The sequence below is a fragment of the Bactrocera oleae genome, chromosome 4 (assembly GCF_042242935.1).
Source record: "Bactrocera oleae isolate idBacOlea1 chromosome 4, idBacOlea1, whole genome shotgun sequence".
Lineage (NCBI taxonomy): Eukaryota > Metazoa > Arthropoda > Insecta > Diptera > Tephritidae > Bactrocera > Bactrocera oleae.
In genome coordinates this window covers 47498773-47521601 of record NC_091538.1, presented here as the reverse complement: position 1 = coordinate 47521601, position 22829 = coordinate 47498773, and the positions used below count along the sequence as shown (strand labels likewise).

The 22829-nt window shown below is 30.3% G+C and overlaps 1 protein-coding gene and 1 pseudogene across 1 annotated transcript in view; one reads left to right on the top strand and one right to left on the bottom strand.

Moving 5' to 3' along the window:
- Positions 1-4705, top strand: part of LOC106616444 (F-box/LRR-repeat protein 20) — a 99147-nt gene extending 94442 nt beyond the window's left edge. Inside the window, exon 10 of the mRNA XM_070109283.1 lies at positions 807-4705. Within this exon, the coding sequence (XP_069965384.1) occupies positions 807-914 (108 nt within the window). The 3' untranslated portion in view covers positions 915-4705. The remainder of the gene's footprint in view (positions 1-806) is intronic.
- Positions 4706-20209: 15504 nt separating this feature from the next.
- On the bottom strand, positions 20210-22199 carry LOC138857064 (zinc finger MYM-type protein 1-like; annotated as a pseudogene).
- Positions 22200-22829: the final 630 nt, after the last annotated feature.

Sequence of the window (22829 nt, the reverse complement as noted above, 5' to 3'; positions counted from 1 at the left end):
AAAATACCTGAATGCGCCGTCACATTCTAACATGATTATGACTGACCCTCTTAGCTAAACTCGAAACTAGAGTTATCGCTCAGTCACCGCATTCGCCTGATTTGGTTCCCTGCGATTTTTTTTCTGTTTCAATAATTATTATTTTCAATACAAATTCAAGCGAAGTATAATTCAATGCGAGCTAAGCCAGTCGCCCAAAGTACTAGGCAACAGGTCCCAGGCCCAGGATGGCCGAAAAAATTATTCTATCGAACAATCAATATATTCCTTTCACAGCAATAATAATATAACGAAGGTAGAAGCATCTATAGTAATTATACTTTCCTGCTTTTCTTTCATACTCAATACTTGTATTGGTCTTGTATATAAATAATACCGTTACGAGACAATTCGCCTTACACGTCCCATGAATAATGGCCCCTGTTTTTATGTTATAAAAAATGCACATTTGAAGGGTACTATAGCTTCGGTGCAGCCGAAGTTAACATTATTCTCTTTTTTTTTAATTATTTCAACCACAACAATGTTTAGTTTTAAGCGACAAGAAACAAAAAATATATTTTTCCCAAAAACAAGTCAATATACCCTTTGTCCTCGCCGTTACTGAGAATTGAAATCAAAAAATATTCTCTTATTATTGCAAAGGATTAAAATTGGCCCCAAATAGCTGCAGCTACTGTGGCGCTCTATAGAAGAAAATATAAGAATCATTATGTTTCTATACCTATATAGACCCTTCGTCCACGCACAACTTCTAATTTAATATAATTAATTTTAATTAATTTTGTTGTTGTAATTTTTTTCAGAATCATCTACCAAATATTAAGGTACACGCCTATTTTGCACCAGTTACACCGCCACCAGTTACCACTGGACATCGCCCACGGTATTGTCGCTGTTGTGAGATTCTCTGAGATTCGGCCATCGGCTTCGCCAGGAAATTCTTGTGCAAGGGCCCTACTGACTGATGTTTGTATATATTTACTAGTACATTTCTAATTGTTTTGACGATCATTATGACATCGCTAACACTCATGTATCTCTTCTCGATGATTTACTATGTTTTTTGAAAAATAACCAAAAACAACAAAATGACAACATGTATATGTAATGATAACAACAACAACAACTACAATTATAATATAATATCAAATAACCGGAGCAAAATTGCACGAAAATTTTATGTACATACATAACTACTTATGAGAGAGAAATTCTTAATCCCAGACAAATTTAAATATTTTGTGCAAAGAAAAAAAGCAAAAGAACGAATGCTAAAATATGTATGTATATGTGAAACAAAATAAAAATATTGTGAACAGAACGTACTAGACGAAAAATAAGCAAGGCTTGCAAAAATATATTTGATTTTAAGAAGAAGATGTTAAGGCACGACATACATACACACACATATACATATTTACATACATTAGAAGTGACAAAAGATTTTTTAACGAAATTCTAAAATCAAAATAAAAAATGCACAAAGCGAAATTAAACAAAATCAAGACTAAACGTTTAAAGCGAACAAAAAAAAAATATTAAATAACATATGTACATATGTATTTAATTGATTGACATTTTAGGAGGATATAACACTTAAGTTGACAAGCAAAAACCAGAAGAAAATTATTAAAATTATTACAAAGGCTTTTTTGCGTATAACGCTTGGCAATTACTATTTTCACACACATATATACATACACACATATTTATTGTCAATATTTTTTCGCAGACGGAATTTCGAGTATTAGGACAAGAAGCAATATACAGTTGTACATATAGAACGTCCGAAAGAAGTAATGAGAAGATATATAAGAGACGGCTGGAGTTTGGTCAGGTGTAGGAAAATTGTTTTGTGATTTTATGCGTTTTTACCTGTAATTATACACACACACAGATAATGAAATTTACAATTTGTGTTTTTGTTGTTGTTTCTCAATGTAAATTTTTAGTTTTTAGTTTTTTCGTTACATGTTTTAGTCGAAAGCGAGATTTTATATATACACACACATTCATACATACATACATACTACACATACGGTAATATTTTATTTTTTATACATACGAAAATTGCAAAAAATGCACATACATACATAAAAAATATACAAAAAGTATATAGTAATACATAAAATCATATAAAAAATTTTAACGGCGCTTCTCACGTCGGAGCATAAATATGTAAATAACAAATTAAAAATCACTTACATGAAGTTGTACATACAAAAATAAGTATGTGTATGGATGCACGGCGTTGCGCACGCTGCGCCGAAAGTCAAAAACGTTTTCGCAATTAAGTGGGTGGAACACTCCATACATACATACGTACTGCTTTGTATTGCGTTAAGATTTTATATAACGTTGCATACATTTATGGTAGGTTGAAAGAAGTTTGGAAATCACGTATTTTTGAGACAGATGCGTAGATATGTAATGGATCACAACTTGTTTGCTGCTAGAAATTTTATATTAACGCTAAAAAAGTTTTTTTTTGTTTTTTGTATGAATCATACAATTTTAATACCTTTTTTAATATTTTTTTTCCTTTTAAACTCTTTATAATTTTAAAAAATATTACGTATTATGTTGAGGCATTATAAATCTTCAATTGAATTGATTTATTTTTTCAACTTTAAATCATTAGAAACGCAAAAAAGTGCTGACTTTAATTTTTGTAAAATCGTTGTAACCAACTAATGTTGTAGAATTCACTCATATAATCTTATCTTCAAAGCTACTAAGTAGATAAGTTTTTTTAAAAAATTCAAAGTCTCGAAATTTCCTTAGTAAATGAGAAAAAATAGACAATTTATTTAAGTAGTTGAAAAATTTCGTACAGTTAATAATATATAGACGGAAAAAATTTAGAGAAATACCTATGAATCTTTTGGAGGAAGGTGAAGTGTACTATAGTTCAAGATCATAGATTAATACAGGTTAATCTTCAAGTTTTATTAAAATTATTGATTTATATTTCTATTTTATTATTGATTTGTAGTTAGACACACGAAAAAATTACAATTTTAAATAGTTTTGTTTGCTAGTATAAAGTTTATAAAAGTAAAAACATAACATCATTAAATAAGGTTTCGACTTGAATTAACAGAAATTAAAAACATTAAAATTCATAATATGAAAAGTAATGGCTGTTTGTGTTAATCCAGCTGCAACCGACCATGATAATTACTAATTTTTGAAGATTCATCGATAATTAATCGGACAAAAAAATAATTGCTTTTTTAATATATAACCTGGTGCCTAACCGAAGCTTTTTTTCAAGCAACAAATTAAAAAAATGCAAAATTCATTTTTTTTTAATTCTAACTACACCTAACCCCATTAAGGAAACAATAATTTTATTATAAAATATAATTTCAAAGTTTAAATTTTATCATACAATTTTTTAATCAATATTATTTTTTTGTAAATCAAAATTCTTTTTTTTTAATCAAAACTCATTTTTTAAATCAAAATTCTTTTTTGTTTTTGATTAATTTTATTTAATTTTTAAAGTGTTCAAAATTCGTTCAGGAAATTTTTTTTGCTTAGTTTAATTGCTAGAACTTCGCACTCTTCGTTTATTCGAACTTTTGTGCAAATTGTACCGCGCTTGCATAAGTAGTAGTAATAACAATAATAATTAATCACGTATTTTATTATGAGTAAAGTCAGCACTTTTCGAAGTACAGTTATTTGGATTTTTAAAGATTATAAATATAATACGTGTACATATGTGTAAAATATTTTGAATTCGGGAAAACATTTTTTTTTAAACAATAATTTAAGCCTCAAACTTATGCACTACACACTCATTTCTTCATATAAATATAGGCATAACAAATCTTGTCAAATGTCATATTCGTAGATTTACTTACATACATACATACATACATTTATATGTATTAGATTTATATTTTAACAATTGGCAGGCGAGCAACGAAAAGTGATTATTAAAAAGAAATTATGTGATAAATTTATATAAAGAATACGTTCTTAATAATTGTTTTTCAATATTTTATATAAATTTCTAAAACAAAACAAAAAACAAAGCAAACACTTTACAAAGCTGCTTCAATTATAATTTGCAGCAACAAAAGCCTTTGGAAAAATGTAAAATATATTTTTTCGAAAAAAAAACACCGCGATACACAGCAAAAAATATGTTAAGTTGTGAAAGTAACAACCGAAAAACTAAGGCTCTCTGCAAAAAGAGGAAGCAAATAAAATACAGCAAATACAATACAATAGAACTACAAGTGAAAATCATTTGGGAAGGACACTTACAATATAAAATATGTAATAAAAAAAATAGCGAAAAAACAAACGTAAATAGCGATAAACAATAAAACAAAAACAATATAAAATAAATGCAAAGCAAAAAGAAATGAAAAACAAACTAATCTTAATGTTTAAGTAAGTAGATGTGTGATAAATGCTTTTAAATTTTTAAACTAATACTATGTAATATTAAAAAATATTAATAAAAAAAATTGTAAACAGAATTATTAATATTAAACGATACTATTTAAAATTAAAACTATACTTATAATTAATTAATATTAATTGAATTAATTGCAGTGCGTATGAAAACTATGAAATATATACATACATATATACTATACATTTAAAATATAGTTACGACGTAAACAAAATGCAGAATACAATACTACAAAGGAAATAAAAGAAATTTTAAATGAAAAGAAAACATTGAATTTGCAAATATGTAAATGCTATAGGTGTAGCTGCGGGGGGAGTGGAAAAACAATTTAAAAATATGAAGAAGGCTGATTAAAAAATACGGCGTGCAATTGATTTATTTATTTATTTTTTTTTTTTTTTTGCTTAGAACAAAATTATTTTTACAATTTTAAAGTGTTTAAAGTTGAGCTTCGTGAATTTTAATTACTTTTTTAGAAATATTTGTGTACATATGAGCATACATATGTTTTGAAAAATACTATAAATATTTGTATTGTGCCTGCGTTTCTTTTAACACAGTTATAGATAAAGAACGTGCAATTAACAAGAAATTAGTTTTTGTAGGTTAGAATGTGCAGAGGAGACCAGAGGTTGGTATATACTTTTTTCAATTTAATTTTTTATATTTTATTTACTAGTTTCTTTATTTATATACATTAATTTTTTATTTTGTTGCTAGCTTATACTCAATATTTCCTATTTCAAATACGAAAGAATATATATATGTATAGTTTTTACAACACATGTAATATTTTTTGTTTAAGTTTTGTAATGATATTATTTTCTTCAATATTTATTTTCGTTTTTTATACCTTATGTAATATGTTTTACTAATTATGTAATATTTTTATACCAAAACAGGGTATATTAAGTTTATAACACCGAAAAGTAGACGTCGAAGAACCTATAAAGTACATATGTATATATGTACATGCATAAACGATTAGAGGACGAACTAAGTCCATTTAGTCGTTTGAGTATTTTCATGTGTCTATCTTTAATTTATGAGACATCGATCTGAAATTTTGCACACGTAATTTTTTCCCAAAAAGCTGCTCAGTTGTCGGAACCACCGATATCGGACCACTATAGCACATAGCTGCCATACAAACTGAACGTTTGGAATCAAGTTCTTGTATGGAAAACTATTTCATTCAGCAAGATATCTTCATAAAATTTGGCATAGATTATTTACTAAGGCAAAGCTACAATATCTGAAGAAATTTTTAGATTGGAGCACTAATAGCACGTAGCTGCCAGACAAAGTGTGTGATCGGAACCAAGTGATTGTATGGAAAACTAAACGAGCTATCTTCACGAGATTTAGTACAGATTATTGTCTAAAGCAACCATAAAATTTCCGAAAAAATTATTCGGATCGGACCACTATAGCATATAGCTGCGATACAAACTGAACGATACAAGAGCAAGGTCTTGTATGGAAAACTTTTTTATTCAACAAGGTATCTTCACGAAATTTGGCATGAATTATTATCCAAGGCAATGCAACAATCTCTGAACAAATTTTTCAAAACGGCTCACTGTAGCATATAGCTGCCATACAAATTGACCGATAAATATTAATCTTTTGTAGCGAAAATTTTTCGGTTCAACCGAAGTTAACGTTTTTTATTTTTTTATTTCAAATATGATAATTTTTTTGTTTTACAGAACATACAATGTGTTTTGTTATTAGTTCTAAATTATAATATTTTCTTCAATTTTTATTTCTCATACCTTATGTAATATTTTTTTACTATTGAACTAATATATTTTTATATTTCCTTCTTATTTACTTAATATTTAATTAAATTCTAGATAAAATCTAACTTCTGTACACTTTTCATTTTCTTTGCTGTTCATTTTATTTTATATTATATGAATTCATTCCACCGCAAAATTGTCTATATATATTTTAATGTGTTAATATAATATATGCTTTCAAATCATGTTTCTTATTTAATAGTGCTTTATTTTTCAAGATTTTAGTTGTTTTTTTAACTATTATTTAATTTTTTTATTAATTTGTTTTTTTCTGATATTTGTATATAATACATTTATTTATTGCATGATTTTTTTAGCGCAATTTTATTACAATACTACATAATTTAATTAAACTTTACAATACAATTGTTTTTAACTTTTCTAAAAGATTGATATATTTTTATTGTTATTATTATTCTAATTTCTTTTTCATTAAAAATAACTTTATGAAAAGCGAAAAATAATATTATTTTTAATTTTCTTTCCTTATTTAGAATTTCAAAATTTTTGTGTTTCAATGCATGTCCTTCGTATTTGGCAGAAGCAGCGAGAAATAAAATTTATTACAAAAAAAAAAAAATTTAAGCAAAGCAGCCCCTTTTTTATATTAGTCTGTGATGTTATAAAATAAAAGCTAAATAAGTGTTTAAAAAAAATTATAAGAATATGTAACAATTTCAAAATTATCATGAAAGCATAAACGCGATATTGCTAAAAGCACAGTTAAGTAAAAAGCTAAGAAACGAAAACGGAAAAGAAAATGATAAAATTTAAAACAGCACTGGGATTGGCTGTAAATGTTGGATAAAACGGTAAAAAATGCTTAACGACAATTTGTGAGAATCGGTATGATGATTTTTGAGATAAATAAGAAATAAGAAAACGCAGCAACAAACTAAAACACATAACTTTAGTTATTAAATCAGAACCAATTAGGCAACGATAATTTCAAAAAACCAAAACCAACATGAATGAAATAATATTGAACAACAAAATGACGAAGCGGGTTGAGAAAATCAACAAAATGAACAGTTAAAACTGTATGCATTTGTATTGCATGGCAATTTAATAAAACGGTACAAATGAAAGTCACAAATAAGCAAGATCTGTATAAAACAATAAAATTTTGGCAACAAATAACGGTTTAAAGTACATAAGTGCATACACACATTTTATTTGAAAACACACACAAAATATTTGATCAAAGCATAACTGTTGTTGTTGACATTTACACCAAAAAATTTTAACTGAAAAATACAAAAGTAAAATGCAAAAATGTTTTAATTGTGGCAATAGAAAAAAACAACAATATTGTAAGACAAAATTAATATCTAAAATAAGAAAAGTGAAACAGTTATTTACGTATGTATAACCAAATCCCGTTCTCTCAATTTTTGCTAAGAGTACAGCAGAAACCATATTTTCTTGAAGACTTTTTAAATCACCAAAAAACAAAAACCCAAATGAAATACCAAATTTAATGTGAAAATATTCAAAAAATATATACATACATATAAATTAATATGGTACATACATAAATACTAACAATGAGCATAAGAAAATGTGTAGCACCGAAATTAGTGTTGATATGTTAAGTGTCGTTAAGCTGTTAGTAAAAAAAAATGGTAATTCACAAATCTTAATAGTTGCAGTAATGATTTTCGTTGAGTGCATATACATATATACATATAATATGTGTATGTATATAAGCACATACAAGTAGATACTTCAAAGAGTTTGCAAATAAGAATGTTCATCTATTTTCCTATAATACATACAAACTTATACATACATACCATATATAGCTACTAACGATACAAATAAATATGAAGAAGAGAAGTGAATAGAAGAAGAATACATAAGTACAAGCAGCATAGGTGTATAAGTTATAGTTTTTTTTAAATATTATTTTGTTTAGTGATGCATATTTATACTTTTTCGTTGACACATTTTTTTTTTTAAGTTATTCGATTGGTATAGGTGGTTAGGCGGTTAGGTCAGAGACATGAAAATATTACAATTTTAAATATATATTTTTGGCAGTCAATTATTTTATTTTATAAAAGTAAAAATATGGTATCATTAAATAAGAGTTCGACTTGACTTGACAGAAATAAAGAAAAAAAAAGTGATAATATTGAAAGTACTGGCTTTTTGTGTTGATCTAGTTCCAATCGAAGCTCTTTGCGGTGACCACCACTAATCCTTTTAGAATCATCTAAAGTCAATCGGACAAAAAACAAATCGTTTTATTAATAGATAATCTAAAAGAAAGCCAACAGTTAATTGTTTGTAAAAAATTGAAATAAAAAAAAATCCCTTCACCATGTTACAAAAACTTTAATTTTTTCAGGAAGTTGTATCAATTTCATTAAAATCTACGCAGCGGGTTCAAGCTATAGTGGTCACCAGTTCAAAAAACATTATTTTGAGAAAAAAGCATTTGTATATTAACACGAACGTTCCAAAGCACCCGAGAACCCTATACTAACTGTCGAATAACTCGAAAAGACTTACCTAAAATTTTCAGAGAATATTTCTAAGAAATTATACTTTAAGAAAGTGCAAAAAAAATTTCAAATTCTGACTACCCTTAACCTCTTAACACTTTATTTAAAATTTTTGATTTGCTATGTTAGTTTTAGTATAAAATATATATATATATATGTTAATTTATTTTATTTGAATATTACTCTTAGTATTTTTTTAATATTATTTTATTATATCTTATTTTATATTATTGAATTTTCAAAATCCTCTATATATAATTGTTATTTTTCCTTGTTTTTTTTTAATTCATTTTTTATATTTAACATCTAATTTATTATTATTATATAATACAATTTAAACAAAAACAGTTTTAATTATAAATTATAATACAAATGATTATTATGGAACTATATTTTGATAAGTAATCGGATATATTAGTATTATTATATAACGTATAGCACTTCAAATTATAAAAATAAAATATTATTATATATTTTTTTTTAATGTTTTTTTGTTTTGTGTTTGGTGAGGTTTTTAAATAATTAATTTAAAATGTATTTTGGATTCATCGTTATGAAATCAACATTATTATTTTAAATTTTATTTAAGTATATTATTTACTTGCAAAGCTGATTAAATATAATTTTTATGAATTTTTGGTCTATTTAATAAAGTTTATTTAGTTATTTTTTTTTTGTTTTGATTTTTAAGTTATTTATTTGTTTAAAATAAATTTTTTTACTATAAAACTAAATTTACTTATTATTATTATATTAATTTTAATATAAATGTTTATGTTATTTTTTAAATTTGTTTATTTCTTTATTTTTATTTCTTTGGTAAGTAGTTTTATACTCCGATCCATTCGACCAATAAAGTATAAAAACGATTTCCGTTACCGTTTTGGAAACAACTCAAAAAGTGCAAAAGACAATTTTTCTGACAATTAAAATTATTTAGAAAAAATATATGCAAAAATTTTCGAACACAAAAAAATTAATAATAAAAAATACACATTATAAGAAACTTTACAAAGAAAAAGGAAATAGTTTGCAATCAAATTAGAAACAAATGAAGACATATAAAAACTTAACAAACCACAAAACATATACAAATACACAAATATGCAACATTTTAACAAAAACATTTATAGAAACGTAAAGGAAAAATTAAGAAGGAGCAAATAAAAAGGACGAGCAAATAAATTAATTATTACAAATAAAAATAAAGAATAATCATTGCAGCACTAAAAGAAAAGTCGCGAAGCAGTTCATCAACGACAAGCCGATTGTGGAAGAAAAGCAAAAGGCCGCGCAAAGCAAAGCGTAACTTGAAAACAGTACTGTAATTAAACGTTTCTTCTTAGCCCAACTTACGTTTCATAAATGTGTATTAAGTATTAAAGCAAAGTACATACGTATTCGTAAATATGTATAAGCATATGTAAAAAAAAGTATTAGCGATAATAATATATACATACATACATATATACTATATGAGAACATGAATATTAGATTTGCAATAAGCGTCAACGGCATTAATTAAGTTATTCGTATTCGTAAACAAAACACAAAACTAGAAGAAATAAATTAAATATTTAAAATTAAACACGTTCGTACACCAAGCAAACACGCCCACTTAAAGAAAATACAAAAACAGAACAAAAAAATATTTAAGCAAACAATAAAACACAAAGAAGTGTTAATTTCCTTCTCTTGGTATTCGTAATAATCCAAATTCACAATAGGAAAAATTAATGAATTAAACAGAAACAAACACACGCATAAACATTTAAAAAAAACCAACAATAAAGATTTACACAAAACGTGAAAGAAAAAAATTAAATTATAAAATTTAAAAAGAAAACAAATTATAATAAAAATAAATTATTTACACAAGCTTTTTATATACAACAATAAAATAAATATATATATATATATATATATATAATATCTTAATATATGAAAATTATTATTATTAAAAATAATGAAAACTGAAATAAGCATACAAACGGAAATGAAAGCGAGCTGAGCGGTTTTGCAAGAAAGCAGGCTATAGCTGGAACCGATTCGGTGCGAATTGTAAGAGTATTACTCAAAAGCCACACAAGCCTCGCTGCAACAAAACAAATACAACCGAAGGTTTTAAATGCATAAATAAAGAAAATACACGAAACTACAAAGTAAAAGCGTTTTTATTTGGAGCTCGCGCATAGCATCATCTTCAATACACTTAACTTAAGTACTCCAAAACATCAAAACAGCGAAATTAAAAAATTAAATTTTAATTAAAATTTTTGTAAATTAAAATTTAATGGAAAATTTTTTAATTATAAGATTCGCAACCCTTCTTATTAGACCTAATTTTTGTAAAATGCTGTAGCTTCTCTAAAATGAAATGACTTCAGTACTATAAAGGAATCACTGAATTTTGTTTGGTTAGTGATGTTCATTCTTAACATTATCTTTGCCTTCTAATTTTGCTTGGGTAACTTTTTATTACATTCCCGCAAGTTCACTTTTGACCACTGTATAGTTCCGTAAATCATTTTCCTATTGCACTGAACGCAATCTTACAAATTCTCTCTAATTTCTCTCGAGTAATCACCGCGGGGAAAAGTTAATATTTATCATTTGATACATATTAAATGAATTTGATTTGTTAAATATTGGAATATAATGAGAATAATTTCAAAAATTCGAATATTTGCGTGCAAGTGGATGGAGAAAATATTGCGCACAAGTGATGAGTTTATCACGATTCACTTGTCTCTAAAAATATTTGCAACCATTTTAAATTATTTTAATTCGTTTGTGTTATTAGCATGCAAAACTTGCAGACATTTTAGTGAAATGTGCATGTGTATATGTCTATTAGTTGTTTTTCAAAGGGTCGACTTAAGGGAAGGGGGCTTTAGCTTTCATACTGATAACAAAATACCACAAATTGGTTGATTTAGTCTGGCCGAATTGACAGTCCTTGACCGGATCAGAGAATGCTAATGAATAGAGAAGGAGCAAATGTTAGGTGTACTAAAATGTTAACTACGACAGAGAACTCTGCTTATACTCTATTTATTGTTCTCGTTTCGCTCTTTCGCAGCCGTTCTGCTATTCTCAGTTCTATCAGGGCTTTTGCGGTCAGGTCTTTTACGGTGAGCCACACCTGCTCAGATCGCAGCATATGTGGTACTATGTTATTCGGTGATTGGGCTCTGCTATCTGATGTTCAAGCAAGGTCCTTTCCACATTATATTTCGAGCAATAGAAAAAGATGTGCAGAGCATTTTCATTTCTGTTACCACAAAAGGAACACGTCACTCCGTTATCATGGCCATACTTGTACATGTACTCTCTAAAGCAGCCATGGCCAGTGAGGAATTGCGTCATATAAAAGTCCGTTTGTCCTTGCTTTCTATCCACCCAGGCTTTGAAATTTTGGATAAGCCGGTGCGTCCATCGCCCTTTGGTTGTTGCATCCCAACGGATCTCTTATCTTTTCGTTCTTCTATTGTTAACGATCTGCCGAGTATTTTGCTGGTATCATATGTTCTTTTGAGCTCAAGAGCCATTATATCTGGTGGCATTAGACCGGATATAATGCTAGCAGCTTCTTGCGATAACGTGCGGAATGCACCGGCTACTCTGATGGTGCTTAGTTTAGTAGTAAAAGTAACCTTCTCGCTTGGCTTGGCCCACCTATGTTAGCCATAATTCGCGCTAGTGCCAAAGTAACTCGCGCAGCTTTTTCGCAGGTTTTTTCGAAATGCATCTTGTAGTTGAGTCAGTAAAGTAAGTTAGAGGCGGCTGAGTTCTGTTCAGATCGGAATGTTCAGAGTAATAGTCTCTAGTTTTTTCCTACTCGGCGCTTGTCCTTTAGGACCTCGTACTTTGGACATGACCAGCTTGTACGCACCGCCCCAAGGATTTTCATCGAGCTTGTTACATAACTCTTTGAAACACGTAGCTTTGCAATTTTTAATAGCCTTTTTCAGTTGCTTGCGTTTGGCCTTGAAGTTTTCACGTAATCCCTTTTGACTTGCCGTGCCTGTACTTCTCTGGTACTGTCGCCTCGTATCAGAGCTCAGGTTTTTGTATTTCTCACATATTATTACAACATCGACGTCCTTTCGTACACGGTTTGCGTCAACAGTTCTTGTGTGGCTTCGCAGTGGTTTAGGTTGATCTGTAATATTTTCATTTCCTTTTCTTTTTGCAGGCTTCTAAGAAAATATGACATCTCCGGCTCCCAATTTGATGGTTCGTTCTCGCTCTTCCTTAGCTTTTACATAACACACAGAGGGGCTCTTTACTACAGTCCTTCGCATAGTGTCCGGCTTCTCCCCATTTCATGCAACATTTACTCCTGTCATCATGATTCGTGCACGTTTTTGCGACGTGCTCGTATTCAAAGCATCGGTAACATTTTTTTAGGTTTACTTTTTCTCGAACTCTACACACTACCCAACCAACCTTAATTTTTTGTGCGCCTAGCAGGTGCCTTGCCTGATGTGCTGGGAGAATTATCTCCGCCTTCTGTGTACCTGCGTATGGCTTCTTTACCTGTTTTATTGAATCGACGCAGAAGAGATTCAGCTCTTTGATTTGCGAGCGGATGGCCTCGACTATGTCGTCCTTCGTTGTGATTTTATCCAAATCGCGAATTTCCACAGTTAGCTCATGAGTCGGAGTTCTAATCTGCGCCCGGTCTCCTAATACCCTGTTTATTTCATTCCGGTATTCATGGGTATTCCCTGTTTGTGCTCTTCTTAGTTCGAGCAACATCTCTCCTTTGGCGGTCTTTCTTATCCTCGACACGTTTTCTCCAAGCTGTTTCAGGTTTACATCCTTTTTGACCGCTCTCAGTATGTCACTGTAGGACATATTTCCAGTTTTTGCTATGACTAGAGCATCCGGTCGTGGTGGCTGCGGTGGCTTGGCATTTTCCTTCTTCGCTTTCTTGTTCTTCGGTGTTTTGTATTTTACTGTAACCCAAACTTCGTCTCTTGGTGTTCCTTTCTCCCCTACACTAGCTGGATTCTCACATATTTCCTCTACGCTCTTCGTTTCCTTTTGCAAGTTTTCACCTTGCGATCTTTTGGTCCTTTTGGTGGGGTGTTTCGAGTCGCTTGCCTGTCATCACGTAACCTTTTCAGTGTGGCTTCTACAGCATTCCGTAAGGACTAATTTTGTGAATTGGAAGCCTTAACCTTAGCAAAGTCCTTCTGTGCACTTGCATGTAGCTTCGCAATCGTGTTCTGAAGCTCCCTCATCGGGTTATTAATAGAACGTTGTGGGAGACTCATAATGCTTATTAACTTTTTTATGTTTCCTCCCAGTTCATGCATATGATCTTGCACGACATCGTTTTTTAGTGCAGTGTCGGGATTTCCTTTTGTAGCGCGGGTGGAGAAGACCGAGCTCGTACTTGTTTTTCGACGGGCGTTTTCTCTAGCGATCGGGCTAGTTTTGGTGCTCGCCTAAAAGGATCAATTTCTGCGCATTTGCTCAAACTTGTAGTTTTATCTGATGCAATGCCCACGTGGTCCACCATCGCATCATACGTACATATGTACATACATATGTGTACATATAAGCAAATATATTTACACATGCGAATGGAGGAAAGGCAATTTCAAGAATATTCACATAAAAATTGATCATTTAAAACTAGTAAACGACAATAGCTGTTTGAGTACACCGATTAGACATCACTATTTAATTATTGTCTGTGGTGCTGCTTGTTTAGCACAGTTCGTTTTTGCAAATTTACATCAAATATATTGCCTGAGTTCACTTCCTAGCACAGATGTAGTTTTATTCCTTTTTTAATTTTTATAAACCTTTTGTATTAAATTTATTTTAATTTAATATTCAGTTTTTTCTCATTATCTATACTAATATTATAAATGCGAAAGTCCGTTTGTTTGTTAAGCTTTCACGCAAAAACTACTTAACAGATCATCATAAAATTTTGTACATATACTCTTAGAGGTGTCAGAATGAACATAGGATACTTTTTATTACAAAATTTATAAATTTTTTACGGATTATTAAAAAAATTATTTTGGAAGATTATATATGTTTGGAAAATAAATTTGAAAATTTTGAAATTGAAAAAAAAAAAGTTTGGCAGAAATGATTGTTTGTCGAAAAAATTAAAAATGAAAGAAAACATAAATGTATAAAAAACGTAAATCAGAGAAATAACACAAATATTATTAGTTACTCTTATTAAATATAAAAATGCCTCGAAAGCGGAAATCGGCGCTGTCAAGAAATTCTACGCCGGTGCGTAAGGCTAAATTAAAAACTATAATCCAATGGATCCATATCTACTATAATGATATCAGTTATTTATTTGATGGATTCGATGCGAGCGAAGCCGCGGGTAAAAGCTAGTATAATATAAATGTTCTTCAAAATCTATTATTTCTTTTTGTTATTCTAATTTTCCCTAACAAGCATGCCAAAGAACATCTGCATATATTAGTCGTTACTTTATAAGGTGGCGACAATTTACTTGGTTCCTGCTTAGAGTGGTGTAGTTTGTTGAATTTGATTATCATGAGGGGAAGGTACCTTTTTGACGTGGTGTAATTGAACTTTCGAATTAGCGCATTTTCGATATTCCCTTGTAATAGTTTACATTTTACCACAGCTAACGTTTGCGCCTTCTCTATTCATTAACATTCTATGGTTAAATCAAATCTTTTTGTGTACTAATTTGTAATTCCAGATGAGGGAACATCAAAAAATATAACTTCGAAAAAGAAAAATACACCACGCAATGTGCGAAATCCTATAAATAGACACAGCGAATATTCCTAAATAAAAAATCGGTGCGCATATCTATTTAGATTTTCAATTTCTATGCTATGACAAAATTTATAATTATGAAAAGCCTTCTGAATTAAAAGGCTGTATTACCGGTAAAAACCCCAGAGTTTGTAATAAAATAAACATTTAATAGGCAATTTTTCCAACTTATGTATGTGCGTTGCGTGAGCAATTACTTATTGAGCAAAGGATAACAATATAAAACGGTGGCTAAGCGGCCGCGTTTCCACTTTTGAGGTGGTTTAGGTCGTAAGCGTGAAGGAGTTAAGCCATTTTCCGAATACAAACGCTTACGTCCGAATCCTGTAAATCATCTATCTTAATTTTTCTTTTATTTTATATTTCACATTTTAGCTGATTTCAATTTTATTACTTGAATAGATATTTTTTCTTCTTGAGATAATTAAAATATTTCAAGAAAATATGTTCATATTTATTTAATATTCTCTTATTTATGCGTATTTATACCAATGTGAAAATCACACATACATTCATAAGTATACGTACGCTGATGCTTGCTTCTTCTTGCCGCGCACAAACAATGACTTTTGTCTACATTTTTTGCTTTTTGCGATCACCTGTAAGCGCCACATGTAACTGATTAGAAAAAAGAGTAGAAAAAAACGGTTGCATCAAAACAATAACAAACGATTTATGAGCGCCGCTCGCACTGGTTAAAATATAATGTGTTTACATGGGGACTCTTTTCACCCTCATTATCGGCAAATTCTCTTTTGGTGTCGCTCTGTGCATTCCTACGAGCAAAAAGAGTCCAGCAACTCAAATCAAGTCATTCCTTTTCATACAATTTTCGTAAATATTATATTTGTGCGGTTCGGCTACGCAACACTTAGAGAGTGTTACATATTTCATTTTTATGTTGGGATGACGGTCTCACATTTTGCTAGCAATTAATTACCATGAATGTGGTAGAACAATATGAATAATATCTACCCGCTTATTAGTTTTAAAGAAATACTTAAGTCGGGAATTCCCTACTCCACCAGAATGTATTGAATACCCGTTACTAATATTTTCAAGGCCGAATTTATAACAGGAATTTCCTAATCTTTTGGGAAGTATTAAAAATCCATACTTTCTTTACTCCATATTTTTTCTATTTGTTTATCATAAACATCCTTGAATTAATTAAAATTCTTGTTTTCAATAAAATAAGATTCGAACTAAATTCTTTGCGGTTAAAAAAAAAATAAATATGAAAGCATTTTAATATTTAATGTAAATATATAATGGTAAATTTACTATTTTTATTAAAATTCATTTATGTATACTCGTATATTATTACATATAAACCCGCTATATGCTATTGAAAATTTAAATTGAATTTTGAGTATTTTAATTTTCTCCTTATTTACAATTTTTCAAAATATCTCTATTATTTTGTGCATACATATTTGCATATTACATACAAAAAATAGATAACAGAATTTAAATTTCTTTTCTGAACGATTGGTATATACAGCTGTGTTCATAAAAATAGCAGTGCTCATGAGCTGCAACTTTAAAATTAATTTTATATATCAAAAATGAAATGAATGTTCACAAATTTAATTTTCTTTTAACTTTGTGATTATTTTAAACAAAAACAAATCAATTTATTATTCAAAATGTTGGTAATTTTTTTTACATTATTAATTTAAACAAAAAAGTGCTGTTTACAGCTGTTCATACAAATAGCAGTGAGTAATGAAAACAGTGGAATTAGTTGAAAAAAACATTGTTGAACTCCAAAAAACTATTTTAATTTGTTTGCTTGGGTTAGTACTTAGTCGTGTACCCATTATTTTTTATTATGGCCTGGCAACTGCGAGGCATAGAATCCACCAAGTCCTGGCAGCGCTTGACAGGGATCCGCTCCCATGATTTTTGAACAACCTCCCAATGCTGTGATCGAGATGTTGGATTTGCATTTGCGACATATCGTTTAACATCTCCCCATAGGTTTTCAATTGGATTTAAATCCGGAGACTGCGCAGGCCATGACTAAGATCGATCCGCTTTGATGCCATCCAGCTTTTGACCAGTTTGCTTGTATGTTTGGGATCGTTATCTTGTTGAAACGTCCATTTTAGTGGCATTTCCCAATTGGCATAAGGAAACATAACATTTTCTAATATGTTAACATATACAGATCGATCCATGATCCCATCAATCATGAATATAGGCCCCACTCCACTGTAAGAAAAACATGCCCATACCATAATACTCAATTCGCCGTGTTTAACTGTCTTCAAAGTGTACCTATGATCGTACTCTGTGTTAGGTGGACGTCTGACATATTGTCTGAAGCTCTTTCCACAAATAACACTTTTTTTTACTTTCGGCACTCCATAAAATATTTCGCCACTTTGTAATGGGCCAATTAAGGTGACTTTTGGCGAACTCCAAACGTGCTTTGACATGTCTGGTGGCTAACAGTGGAACTTTTCGTGGATGATACGCTTTGAGATTTTGTTCTTTAAGACGTCGCCGAATAGTAACGCCACTAACAATCAGGCTGAAGTCATTTTTTATCTTGCTGGACAATGCAAAAGGCTGCGCCCTGCTATATCTCACAATAGATCGGTCCTCCAGAGGCGTGGTTTTACGTTGGATACCACGATTTTCGGGCATTTCTTTGAAGTTTAAAGCATTATGAATCATTTTAACAGAACCTCCACATATTTCTTGGATGTATTTATATGTTTTTCCCAGGTTTCTTAGCTGCACTATAATATTTCTTTTTTCAGGAGTACAATGTTTGCCCCTGCCCACTAAGTTAAAAAATATAAATTTATTTTAGTGTTTTCTAATGTTAATAATAGTCACTAACACAAAAGCACTTACTTTTTTATCAATTAAACGTCTTAACAAAATTTTTTTGGCTTATCAAGATACGCACTTCTATTTTATTTCTTCTTATTTACAATTTTTCAAAATATTTCTATTATTCTGTGCATACACATTTGCATATTACATACAAAAAATAGATAACAGAACTCAAATTTCTGAACGAATGGTATATATTTATTTGAAACCGAGCGCAATTGCAAACATGAAATAAAATTTGAATATGAAAAGGAATGCTGGAAAGGGTAGCAGCGGGGAACTCGCGATGTTCGTTACGAAGTAAAATAGACGTTTAAATTTATTAAAAATTAAAAAAGCTAACAAGTCATATTGTAGATATTTCTAGTTTTTAAATTCAATTTCTGCACTGTGTTTTTCAATTTTAACTAATGAGCTCTATTTAACATGTTGATTAAGTTGATTAATTGCATTGTAATAGTGTGAACACGGCTTTTCTTGTATATTTTAGCTGTGGCTTCCGGCAGAATTAAATGATTCAATAAACAATAACGAGAATTTAGGATTCGTAATTTTTTTTTAAACGTTTAATAGTTGTTTGTGAAATATTTTTAGCAGTTGCGTTGCAATATTTTTTCGTTTTTCTAATAGGTAAGTAGACACCAAGACACCAATGTGCATAGTTATTTTGCAACAACTAAATAAACTTGAGTTTTAGCTAATTTTGTTTACAACTATTTTTGTATTAATTAGTATTTTCAAATATTGTTGATATATTCTGCGTTGAGTTCATTAATATATTTGTTTATGTTTGCATTTATATAAACTTCTGCCAGCTATTCTCTTTTTGAACCTTCCTATAAAGAGTTTTAGAGAGAGTTCTTTTATATCATCCTCTTATATATTTTGATGTGTCACGTGTACTAAACAATCGAAATCAGCTGTTTATGTTTTGTTAACATTTATTTGTTTACATCTGCATACAACGTTGCCACTTATAAAAACGGCTATATTATGACGTTCCGTAAAATTAATAAATGTATGTCACTAGCTTACCCCGCAGCCAGTGCCGTCTTAAACTAAGCTGAGGCCCTTGGGCACATCAGAATTGGAGGCCCTTTTGGGAAGTAAAAAACGCTAATTATACTAACATTTTAAAAATAAGTTTAATCATTTATTAAATTATAGAAAATCAAATAAAGTATGATGTTATAAATATTATGTCATTAATGATATTCGAATGCTGCTGTTTTTTGGTTCTGATTACGATAATGGTTTCTTTCGGGATTTCTGTTGAGCAAAATCTTTTATTGCATCATTAAAGTCAATGTTGTGAAGGATATCACTTTCAATGGACATAATTGACAAATTACTTAGTTGTTCTTGTAACATTGTTGTTCGCAATTCATTTTTTATTCTTTTAAGCTGCGAAAATGACCGCTCTCCACTGCAATTAGTAACCATCAAGCAAAGGAATATTCTTGTAGCAATTTCTATGTTTGGAAAAGTTTCTTCCAATTTATCTGCTTTTATTAAGTTATGTAAATTTGAGATATTTAAATCCGCTGATTGCTTTGCTATGTTCTTTAAATATTGACTTAAATGAAAACATTCTGTTTTGAACTCATCTGCATTTATGTCTTCATGATAATATTTTGCAAATTCTTTGCATTTTTTGGTCAACTCATCAGATTCTATTATTGTTAACTGACGAAAACTAAATCGACTATCAATTTCTTGGTATGCTGCAGAACGTTTTTTTAAATGAGTAATTAATGTGTCAATTATGGCAATGAAAGTATCTACACGAAACTTTTCTTTACCTCTCAACTGTGCTATCTCTGATGATCCTTCAAAAAAAGTAATGCGTGTGCTGCGCACTCTTTTTCTTTCAAATGTGTCTTTGTAGTCAGCATATGGATTTTTTTCTTTAGCAACCGTTTCGTACTGATCAAAATTATCGCGTGCGGTATTGGCATATCTGATCAGAGACTCGTAAAGTTTCGTTACAACGTTCATGGTCATAGTTCTATTCTGTAAACTTAGATTTGTTTTATTCATAATTCCCAAAAGATCATTCCATATTTCCGTTAGAAGAGCAGTCTCAAACTTTTCCATTTTTTTTGCTAGGCTTTGGGCTTCCTTTCTAGTGTCTCCAGGTTGATTAATGTCACTTGCGATTGAACACAATGCTTCAGAAATATTTAAATAACCATTTTGCAAAGCATTAAAGCGTTGGCACGTGCAGACCATCTAGTTTCTGAAAGCGACTTCAAGACTGTATTTGCACCTAAATGCTCTGTCAAAACTTTCCATAGTTTTGTCGAAGCCGAAAAAAAATTAAACAATTTTTGTACAAATTGAAAGAATGTTACTGCTTCAGTAACACACTCAACAGCCTGAACACCCACTAAATTCAGCGAATGTGCCGCACATGGAACGTAAATTGCAAATTCGCAAACTTCTTTTATTCTTGACTGAACACCAGAGTACTTTCCAGACATATTTGACGCATTGTCGTAGCTCTGCCCGCGACAATCTTTTATAGAAATATCAAGGCTTTCAAAAAAGTTTAAAATGGTATCTGCTATATATTGCGCATTATGTTCATCCATAGGCAAAAATTGCAAAAATCTCTCAATAGGCTGTCCGTCTTTAACGTATCTAACTATGAAAGTCAGTTGGTCAACGTGGGACAGATCTGGTGTAGAATCTACGCTAATAGAGTAGTACTTTGCTGTTTTAAGTTCTTTGACAATGGTTTTCAAAACTTGCTGTCCCATTAAATTAATAAATTCATTACAAATATTTGCCGATAAATATGATGTACTTCCTTTTCCACGATTTCCGCAGTTTTGTATGTGATCAGCAAGAAAAGGATCAAACTCACTAATCAGTTCTAAGCATCCCAAATAATTCCCATTATTTTGCGATCCTAATGTCTCATTATCACCACGAAAAGCAAGACCTCTTGAAGCCAAAAATTTCACTACTGCAACAATCCTCTTAAGTACATTCTTCCAATAGTTAATTTCTTTATTATATTGGTACAGCAGCTCTGTATCAATTCGTCCAGTAGTTTTCATTCTTGCAACATAATTCATCATAAATTCCCTGTGCTGTAAACTGTTCTCATGCTCTATCGGTAGTGGTATTAAATAGACGGCAGCAATAACAGTATACAGATTTCTTTGCTGTTGAATAAAGAAGCCATTTTCTTTCTAAAGACTCACCATTCGTCAATTTACGAATAAAAATATTTTTTGTCAAGCATCTTGTTTTTGTTTTACAATTTGAATCTGGAAAACTAGTAGAAGTTTCGGAGAAGTCACTGTTTATATTTTGGAAAAACTCTGGCCCTTTTCGAATCCAAATATCGCGGACTTTTTCCGGTAAAATGTCGTCACAGTAAGTACCAGGATCAGGAGACACAGACACAGATACATTCTCTAAGCTTGCAGTTATTAATTCACAGTAGGTTGAAGTCGATGGTTTAGCATCTGATGTGTGATTGTCATTTCCGTGACACGTAACCTCTTTTTCTTGGTAACTTTCAGAGGTACTACTTTTGTCTAGCGGTGATGAGAATGAATAATCTCTCGGCTTATTTGTTTCTTCCGCCGTAAAAAACGAAGTGAGATTTGGAAGTTTTTCCGTTATTTCTTTTTGAGGTGTATTTTTTTTTTCTTTTTTGTGAACCACTTAAATATGTTCTTTTCGACATAATGAAATAATGTTTTAACGAACCACAAACGAACTAATCGAAACTTTTGTTTATCTTACTAAATTTTAAATATGAAAATAACTCCACTCACTCATAATAACAGACTGAAAGTTTAATACATCATTCGGGGATTCCCCGACCATAGACAATGTCGATATTTATGTTAATTTGAACAGTAGGAATAGCCGCACTCATTGATATAATGGCGTAGTATATGCCCACAGTATCTGTGTATAGTGTATAAGCCTTCGTGCGTGTATAATACCTTCTTATAGGGTTACTAATTTGCGAAAAAAAGTAATGTGTCCGACAAAAATGTTTTGAGAATAAATGTGTGAGAAAAATTGTATGTCCTTCGGGGCCCCCCTGAGAAAAGAGGCCCTGGGCACGGGCCCCGTGTGCCCTTATCGTAAAGACGGTATTGCCCGCAGCTCTGCTCGCATTGAATCCCTTAAATAAATATCAAAGATTATTAACAAAAAAAAAAAAACTAAATACATACATAGTATGCACACGAATACTATACCGCGATTGTCATCTTGGTGGTGATGGTATTCCTCTGATTTACGCTTGATACAATTTTGTTTTCTTACATTTTGAAATTTTTCGAAAAAAATCATATATGCCAAAAAATTTTCAAATTTTTTTTTACTCCTATAAAATGTTTTTTGTTTGCAATTAGTAAATTTTTTTTATATTTTTTAGTAATTATTATGCTATGTCCT